The sequence below is a fragment of the Rattus rattus genome, chromosome 4 (genome assembly GCF_011064425.1).
Source record: "Rattus rattus isolate New Zealand chromosome 4, Rrattus_CSIRO_v1, whole genome shotgun sequence".
In the NCBI taxonomy this organism is placed as follows: domain Eukaryota; kingdom Metazoa; phylum Chordata; class Mammalia; order Rodentia; family Muridae; genus Rattus; species Rattus rattus.
The window spans coordinates 3,549,526-3,559,304 of record NC_046157.1 but is presented as its reverse complement, the minus strand read 5'-3'; the positions used below and the strand labels follow the sequence as shown (position 1 = coordinate 3,559,304).

The following is a 9,779-nucleotide window of genomic DNA, read 5'->3' as shown; positions in this document are numbered from 1 at the left end:
TCTGTGCACACACATTCATGCATATAATGCACTTTTACACATAAATTAAATCTCTTTTAAAGAGAGTCAGAAGGTGAATCTTGTTATGTAGACTTCAGGTTCACATCTTTCCCTATTTTTAAGAGCTAGTCAGCAGAGAGAGTTGCCCTCAGAAATGGAAATTCCTAAACTAAGTCAGAAAAATGCTTTGTGAGAGATCCAAGATGGTTAGCAAGTCCCAGAGCCTTGATGACTCAGAAAACCCTGTAACCAATGGCTTTAACCCAGATTTCCCCCAGAGAATATAGACAATATCAGGTTCTCTCTAGTGGTTTTTTTCTTAAAATGGCCAAAGTAATCTTTTCCTTTGACATAGGATTTTTTAAAAAAAGATTTATTTATTTATTCCATGTATGTGAGTACACTGTCACTGTCTTTGGACAGACCAGAAGAGGGCATCAGATCCCATTACAGATGGTTGTGAGCCACCATGTGGTTGCTGGGAATTGAACTCAGGTCCTTTGGAAGAGCAGTCAGTGCTCTTAACCAGAGTCATCTCTCCAGCCCGACATAGGATTTTGTTTTGTTTGAGGATTATGAGAGAAGAGAGTGATGGAGACAGATGGGCAGCAGGCTAAGAAAGATTTTTAGAATTTATCTTCTGACACCATCTCTAAAATTTTGTTAATACCCTGACCTTGAATATCTTGATTCTGAAAGTTTAAAAAAATTCTCAGATTGTTTTTGTTGCTGTCTTTGTGACAAGGTTTCTCTGTGTATCCCTGGCTGTCCTGGAACTAAATTTGAAGACCAGGCTGGTCTCGAACTCAGAGATCCACCTGCCTCTGCCTCCTGAGTGCCGTGGATAAAGGTGTGTGCTTCCACCACTGCCCACTTCATTTTTTCGCTTTCCTTTTCATTGATTTATTTTTATTTATTTATTTTAGACAGGGTCTCATGTAGCTTTGGCTGGCCTCAGACTCACAGAGATGAGGCTGCCACAATGCTTGGCTTATTTTTTTCTCTTAAATGAATTTAAATTCCACTTAAAGCTGACTGATCACTTATTATCCTTAGTTTTATTGCTTGGACTTCTAGATTACCATGCAGGGGAAAAAATCAGCAGTAACGAATGGTCCTCACTGGAGGAAATATAAAGCCAAGGTATCTTTAGCTAGAGTTCTTCCTATTTACAAATGCTTGTAATTTGCATTCTTTCCCCCCCCAGTTACCTTGGAGTTTATTTAAACCAAAGAAAGGTCATGTTTTCATGCAATACATAGTTGGTTCTTTAAATAAGAACTGTGACAAACAGCAGAAAGAATTAGAGAATGCTGCACTTGTGATCCATACAAAACATCAACGTCTTGGGTTGTACATTAATTAAAGAAACATCTCACTTTTTGAAATACTGTAATAGCCAATATGCAATTTAGAAAAGAAAAAAAAAATCACACAGGAACTAGTCAATTTCTTTAAAATCACTGAGCAAGAAAAGCCAACACTGAACTGCCATACTGATTTTATGGAGCTTCTATACAGTACCTTGACTTAAATCCAAGAGCAAAGTTAAGACTCTCCACCTCTATTTTTGGTAAATATTGTATGGTAAACTTAGGTGACTTTTCCTCTGGGTTTTACCTGGGAATGGCCTCTTTAATATTTAAGAGGACAGGTTTGGCACTTTTATACTGATGTCGCCAATGTTCATATTTCTTGAGATGGCAGTAAGATTCATATTCTTTTTTTTTTTTTTTTTTCGGAGCTGGGGACCGAACCCGGGGCCTTGCGCTTCCTAGGCAAGCGCCCCACCCCTGAGCTAAATCCCCAACCCAAGATTCATATTCTTTATAGCTGACACAGCACGAGATGGAGCTCCCACTAAGCCAGCCTAAGAGTTCTCCAGTTTATTTTGTGCATCAACTTGTGTGACGATCTCATTCATGTTGGTCTCCTATTCCCCCATCACCATTTCTGCAAGAATATTATGAACCTTGTCTACATGGAATATTAAATCCAGTTCACAGACACTTTCAAAACATTTGTCTAATGTTCCCACAAATACATAGGGCTGGTAGAACTTGGAGAGCCTCGGCTTTCCGTGGTTGTTGAAGATGAGGCTGGGCCTGGCCAACAGGGTGGGCGCACACGCTCGCCAATTTGCACTATCCTAATTGTCAAACAGAAAATCAACGGTGGGGGGCTAGGGAGATGGTTTAGCTCATCTTACAGAGGGCCCAGTTTCTGTTCCCAGTACTCACATGGTGGTTTATAAACACTAATTCCAGTTCCAGGGGATTCAATTTCCTCTTCTGACCTCTGTAGGCATCCAGTGCACACTCATACTTGTGGGCAAACACTCATACCCATACATCTAAAACCTAAGAACGGTAAGGCTGACTGGAGTTCCAAACATAGCTTCCTCCTTCCTTGGATCCATTTCCCACTTCTGAAATCTAAAGCCTGTCTATGCTTGCCGGGAATCCGGGTCTCCATCATTAGGTGCTGACTCCAGCATTCATTCCCATGTTAGTTCTTCTCAGTGTGTATTGGGCTTTTCCTAAAGGTTTGAAGGTACTCAGGACTCTGGTGGTTGTCAGGTCCAAAAGAAGCTCAGGACAAAGGGCTGTGGTTCCTAGCATACCAAAGCACCCACAGGCCTCCAGGCTCACTCAGTACCTGTAGTTTCTCTCAGCACTTTCCCCCCACCCCTAACCTAAATCTCTTCAGCCCATGGCTTCCCTTCTCTTCCCCTAGCTCCTGATTCCTATATAAAAAAAAAAAACCTGCCATTTCTGCCCGGATTCTCTTTGCCCTCTCCTCTGTTGGCATTCATTCCCTTGAAGGAACAACATCTAGGGTCCCTTCGTGCTTATCTTTGAACACACAGATCTCGGCGCCTCCTACAGCTGGTGGCCCTTCTTAAATGGAGTCTTAGGGTTTTTCCATGGTGAAGCTACTGCTTGCCATTTGCAGTAACTAAGAATTTTGGGGAGAAACTTTTCTAAGTTTTAACTTTATTAAAATAGACAGTCTCCCCAACAGTAGGGATATAGCTCACTGCTTTTAGCATTAACTCAAGTGTGCTTGAGATCTTGAGCTCCCCAACATGTCACCTTTTAGTCCTGTTTTTAGCAACCACGATTTTTCATGTCCATCAGCAATTACTGAAGTGTTTGGCCAAGAGAAGACAGTTTTCTATAATTTTTTTTATTACATTTATTGACTTGAATGAGAACCAAAAGGAGAACTAGACTTTTCGAGGTTCTGGATATTATTATGGATAGAATTAACACATCTTGACTCCACCTTAGTACCGGGTCAATAGCAATGAAGTAGTGGTTTGTGGGCAGGAATTTGGAGGGCTCAGGAACAGACCTGGCTAACTCCATTTTGTTTCTGAGTCCATCTATTTCACTTCCGTCCTAAAGAATTTTCCTAAGTCTTACATACTGATACCTCGGGTGTGTCAGATCAGTCTTGAACAGCTTAAGTCTCTTAATGGTCTCTGACACAGGTCTGCAAGGCCGATCTAAGGTCCATCCTAGACTAAAAGATCCCCAACTAGCCTCTGCTTCTATTCCCTTTTTGACACGGAGGATGCTGTAAGCACAGCGAACTAGTCATTAGACCTTTGTCCTTCCAGGTGTGGCGACACTGCGAGTAAACTCCGGTCCTCAGCATCGCGCATATTGTCCGTTGACTTTCTGGGATTTCCAATTTAGTCCTTGGGACGACCGAAAGTCGGAGCTCGATGGTCCATTCAAAAACTCAAAAGCGCTACAGAGGCCGGCTCACAGATCAGCTCCCAGCGTTCCCCGCACTCCCGCGCTCCCCGGCTCCCAGCAGCCTCTACGCACCTCTCTCCCGGCGCACCCCGCGGCCGCAACTCAGCCCCACCCGGAGCGACAGCCGTTAGCTGTGCAAGGTTTGCGGCTGGTCCCGCCCACGTGGCCTCCATAGCGCCTTACAATTGGGCCGCGCGCTTCTCGCGCCGCCGATTGGCGGCTTCCCCAGCCCGCTCCCGGCTCCCCCAATACGCGGCGGCCGTGCGCCGGGATTGGTCGCGCTCCGCCAAGGCCCGCCTTCCGCTCGCCCGCGCGGCAGCGGGTCTCAAGAGCCGAGAGCTTGCAAAGGCCTTCGCGGGTTGCGGCGGCGCCGGGGCGGTGAGGGTCGGCCGACTGTGGTCGGGCTGCGGGCGGCTCGGGCAGGTCGCGGGCGCCACAGGTAGGTGCGGGGCGCGATGGGCGCCCCGCAGGCGGCGGGCGCTGCGGCCTGGAGAGGCTGCGCCCTTTCCTTCCCTCCTTCCACCCCCCTTCCCGGGCGAGGCCACAGGCCGGGGCTCGGGGCGGGGCGGGGCGCGGCGCTCTAGGCGGGCTGGGACACGCGGAGTCTCGGCCTTTGTGCAGTGGGGGCCGGGCCCGGAGCCCAGGCATCACGGACGTAGGGTGCTGTGGGTCTGGTAACGAAGCCCCTTGGGCGGTGGGCCTGAAGCCATCGCCTCGCCTTCTGGCGGGAGAGGTGTGGGCAGGGACACCTCACACCCTAAACTCTGCCTGTTTTGTCTGTTTGGAAAAGCCGAGAAACCTCTCAAGTTTCCACCAAATAACCCGTGGATGAAGTGTCAGATAGCTTATCAGAATGTGGTTTTACAGTAACAATGAACGTTGTAGAAATAAATGGGAAGTGGCAACCTGTTGACAGCGGTACCTGTCAAGTAGTATCATCCAGTGGATTTGGGTTGCTAGTGGTAGGAATTTGATTTGCCATCTTGCATGCTTGCATGTACCTCCTTGCTGGATGCAGAGATGTCCTGTGTAGGGTTGTTGACTCTTGTATGCCAATCACTATTAGGGTACCCACTGTCTGCTGGCTCAAACTAGACTCCCAGACTTGGAAGTGGCTCAGTTCCCACTGTAAACCATCACTAATTGAAGGGAGTGAAAGGCTGGTCAAGTGAGAGCGGCCTGTCAGTTTAGAATAGGATTTGCAGGGTGACAAAGGAATTGATGAGGTCATACTGCCTTTGGGTTGATCAGGAGGCTGCAGCTGTAGCACTGGCCGCGTAGGAGTTGTTCAGATGGGTTGGGTAACCCTGTGCCAGGGTCCAGGGCAGCCAGCTGTGGGTTTGACTTGCTCACAGTCTAATTGGCAAATCAAGATCTGCATCCATAGGTCCAGTTGGCTGAAGAATAGTGAGGTTGATGGGCAGGAGGGCTACCCTTTGACCTGCATTGCCAGGCATGTTGTGAAGCAGGCAGTTCACAGTTGCTGTCTGAATTTTACTTTCTGAGAAACATGATTTTGACTGGTTTGCCCAGTTTTGGCCTTCTCTTGTCATCATTTCCCTCCCATGTGATCTCTTGTAGTTTGCATATCAGTTTCCTCTGACATCTTCCATGACACTATCTTCAATGCTGCCCTCCCTTCTGATCTCCAACCTCCTGCTTCTAGTTGTCCATTTCATTTTGATACCAAATAGTTTGACCCAAGCTAAGGTATAGCCACAGTCCATGCCAGAACAATCCATATGGCTGTCTAAAGTCACCTTGGTGCTTCTCTTAGGCCTGCATGCATCTCTTAGGAAGCCTTGCCACCTGTTTCCAACAGCAGACCATTGCTAAGAAACTGCAACCTAAAGTCCTGTCCAAGCTCCCTGTGAGCCCTTTAATTCTTCCTCTGATTTGATCCCCTCTCTTACCCTCTTAGTTTTTCTGGACCCAGAGTGATTCTTTAAATTGTATGATGTTATAAAACTGAGGTAGTACAGACTCAGGCCTGTTTGTTTGGGTGGCAAAGAAGCTGTACCACTTCCTAGCTTTGTAACCTTGAGCAGGTTGTTTAACCTTTCTGTCACAGTGCTTAGTAAGTTGCATAAAATCCTTACAGCAGTGCCTGTGTCTGGGTTGGCTGCCATTGTTACCCATGGATCAGTGATCCCACTGTTTTGACCCCTTCTGTGCAGTGTCCTGTTATTCAAGATAAACATGTAAAATCTTAATGCTTGTTGCCCAGCCCTGTCGGCTTCACTCAGCTCACTGTCCCTAGCTTGGCCACACCAGGGCTCTGCCCCAGGGTCTTTGCTTTTCCTTCGAGTGTCTTCTGCTGTCACCCTCCTTTTACCCTTGTAGCCACCTGGCTCCATCTGTTTCATCTTTAGGTGGATGCTGGCTGTAGAACCTTGTATAATCTTTTGGAAGCTGCTTCCTAGCTTTTTTCCTTGCTTTGTTTTAATAGAATATTTGTCAGCATGTGACATCATAGATACTTTTCTTGTTATTATCCATCTCTCACACTGATATGCTCTGTGGGGCAAGTGTTTTGTCTGCTTTGTGCTTAACACACATAAATGATGTGTGTGCCTTTTGGAAGGACGGCATTCAGCAAATAGTTGATAAATGAATAAGTTTTCAGAGGGGAGGTAAGAAACACACCTAAGACTGCCTGACGCTGGGTTCAAGAGCTAGACAGTTTGCCTGCTTCTGCAAGATGTCTGCTTTCCTTTTCTAGGGCCTCAGGGTCTCCACCTATGATTTTTTAAAAAGCTTTTCCCGCTTTAACACTTATCAATGTCTTCATTTATTGTCTTCATCCTTTATAGTTCCTCACTGGCCCACTGCTTTTAACATGCAGTATGCTTCCCTATCTACCACTCCAACCTCTGCCTACGGAGTGTTCTTACTATTCGCACAGTCTACCTCAGAAACCGCAGGTTTGACTAGCTGAGGTCTCTGCAAGCACCTACTGGGCACTGTCCTGGTCTTATTCGTGGACTGTTAGGATCAAGTATGCTGACCAGTCTGTCCTCTGCAGTGGTCCTTGGTTGCCAGGAAACTTTGGCTCCTTAGTGATTGCTGCTCTTCTTAGTCATTCATAAGCACCTGTGATGGGAACATTTTTGGAGAGGTATTTTGTTACATTTCTACTGAATTAAAAACTGTTAGGCCATTGTCAGTTATAGGAAAGAAAGTGATAGTATAGTTTGACCTTCTGTTGTGTGTAGGCCATGGTGTCATTATCTCTTGTTTGTGGTAGCACCTTTCAGAGTAGACTGAGTTTTTAAATGGTTTAATTTAACCTAAACAAACCTCTGACTTTTATGTTGTACCTTCAGCAAGGCATAACCACCCCACTCAATCCTTTTACTGTAAGCTGCTTATACAGTTGATGTTTTCTGTCCTCTTGTCCTCTCTGGGGTCTTAAGAATAAGAGTTACTGTAGGTGCAACCAAGCTGTCACCCATGGGCATGGTTGTATGTATGTATGTATATCTGTACCTGTAACAGTGTGCATGGCATGTGCATGGCATGTGCATGATGTGGCAGTGTGCATGTAAGCGTGTGCATTCGTGAGTGCATGTGTTTCTGCCAATAACCTTTCTTTCTGTGGCTCTTTGGTTTTGTGGCCAGCATTCTGCTGATCGGTTGTCTTTGTTGTGTCATCCCTCTGCAAGCATCCTCTGTAGCAGAGTTTCCTAGGATTGTATACTTTCCCCTCTGCTATTTCCCTCTTGTGGTTTTGGTGCTTTACTACCAATTCATGTGGTCTCCTCCCCCAGACCTCTTCAGGGCTTCAGAGTTATGTGACCTGCCTGAGCACTTGTGAGACAGGGCTGCTTACAGCACCCTCTATTCTTCTCTCCAGGCTTCTGCCTGGGTGCTAGAGTGTATCTGTAGAGAAGCTTTTTTCTTCACCTCCTTTTTTTTCTGCTTTCCACCCCCATAGGGTCTGCAAGCATAGACAATTCCGTGACACTTTGTTATTGTCTCCAGAGCTGCTTCCACATCTTTGTTTTGGAGAACTGTCCCAACATCTGGTGCAGTCCTATACCTGGTATAGCTGTGAGTCTTCTTTATAAGGAGAGTCACTTCCCTGTTGATAGCTCATTATCCTCAGCCTGGAGCTAGGCTTCAGATGGCAACCAGAACCCTTTCTACCTTGGCTTTAGCTTTCTCCTGTGTTGTCCCACCTACCCCCCAATACTAGCAGGCTCCCTTCCCAACAGACACCCTCCCTCTACTGGGAATGGATCTATGCTGCCACTCCTGGTGACCTCAGCACGCTGCATCACTGTCCTGTCCACGTGCCACGTTGTGGGCCCAGGAGAGGGGGTCCTTGGGTAGCAGAGTGCCTGGCTATATCTCTGAGGTCCCTAGTGCCACAGAGTTGAGCTGAGGGTCTCACTCGCCCTCTGATGACCCAGCCCTTCCAGGTGAGTGGATCGATGTCCCTCTTATGGCCCAAAGGAGGCCATGCACTCTCCGTGTGTTCCTGAGATGGTGACCTCCGGATGCATGCTTGCTTACCCACTAGGCCAGGTTATGGGAGTGCTGTGGGAAGATTTAGCTTTTTATTTTAGTCTTAATCCTTTTTGAGTTCTAAGACTGTATTTTTGTGCTTCTGAAATAAAAGATTAAAATGAATAGTTGATAAAATACTTAATTTAGGACTTAAAATTTAAAGTTAGTTTTTTTTCTGATGTCTAAAAGGCTTCCTTAAAGGCAGTGTTATCTTGGCCCTTTACTAAACCATTGATAACATTTGACTTTTAACTTGGTACCAGAGAAATAAAAGGTTTCTGTCATTTGTGATGATATTTTTAAATTTCTTTGCAGGTGGAAGAAGAAAGGTGCCACTTTGGCATGAAGATAGACTCACTTAGACGTCAGTCTTTTAAGCTGAGTGCATTGTGATTTCCAATAATTGAGGCAGTGGTTCTAAAAGCTGTCTACATTAATGAAAAGAGCAATGTGGCCAGCTTGACTAAACCGCCAGTGTGTACAGCGCGGGCAGGACGGCACCGGGTCTCGACGGACTTGTGCATGTTAGCAGTATAGATTTATGTAAGGTGGTTTAAAACTCTGGTCTTTTAAAGTAGTCTTAACTGCTCATAATATGGAGACATATGAGAGTCCCTCTCCTCTCCCGCATGAGCCCACAGGAGAAGCGATGATGGAGAACCGAGCTTGCCCCTTCCAAGTGCTGCCCCATGAACAGTCTCCACCACCTCCCCTGCAAACGTCCAGTGATGCAGAGGTAATGGACGTTGGCTCTGGTGGTGATGGACAGTCCGAACCTCCTGCCGACGACCCATTCAACTTCTACGGAGCTTCTCTTCTCTCCAAAGGATCCTTCTCTAAGGGCCGCCTCCTCATAGACCCGAACTGTAGTGGCCACAGCCCGCGCACTGCCCGGCACGCACCTGCGGTCCGGAAGTTCTCCCCTGACCTTAAGTTGCTTAAGGATGTAAAGATTAGCGTGAGCTTTACTGAGAGCTGCAGGAGTAAGGACAGGAAGGTGCTGTACACAGGAGTAGAACGCAGCACTCGGCCTGAATGTAGCCAGCTCCTTAGTCCTGTCTGCGGGGACGTGCATGCTTGTCCCTTTGGCGGGAGTGTTGGTAATGGGGTAGGCCTAGGGGGTGAGAGTACAGATAAGAAGGATGAGGAAAATGAGCTGGATCAGGAAAAGAGAGTGGAGTATGCAGTGCTCGATGAGTTAGAAGATTTTACTGACAATTTGGAGCTAGATGAAGAAGGAACAGGCGGGTTCACGGCTAAAGCAATCGTTCAAAGAGACAGAGTGGATGAAGAGGCCTTGAATTTCTCCTATGAGGTATGTTGGTGACCGGTTCCCTGGAGGGCTCTGAGCAAAACCCAAAGAGAGGTTTGGAAGTGGTTTTATTTTTAAAAGCAGGGAAATCAAACTAAGCAAAACCCTGTGTGAGGTTAAATATTAATGTGGAGAAGAGAAAGATGTAAAGAGTTTACATTTCTAAAGTTCCTTAGTAGGAAGTTTGG

General features: G+C 46.6%; 1 protein-coding gene across 3 annotated transcripts in view; it reads left to right on the top strand.

The window, feature by feature from the left end:
- The first annotated feature begins 4,066 nt into the window (after positions 1 to 4,066).
- Dgcr8 (DGCR8 microprocessor complex subunit) overlaps positions 4,067 to 9,779 on the top strand; it is a 33,414-nt gene continuing 27,701 nt past the window's right edge. The window contains exons 1-3 of one of the 3 annotated variants that reach the window (XM_032899903.1): positions 4,067 to 4,206; positions 8,595 to 8,822; positions 8,921 to 9,594. In XM_032899903.1, coding sequence (XP_032755794.1) covers positions 8,929 to 9,594 — 666 coding nt within the window. In that variant the 5' untranslated portion in view covers positions 4,067 to 4,206; positions 8,595 to 8,822; positions 8,921 to 8,928. Of the gene's footprint in view, positions 4,207 to 4,369; positions 9,595 to 9,779 lie in introns of those variants that run through there. The other 2 variants (XM_032899901.1, XM_032899902.1) reach the window with 2 other exon arrangements.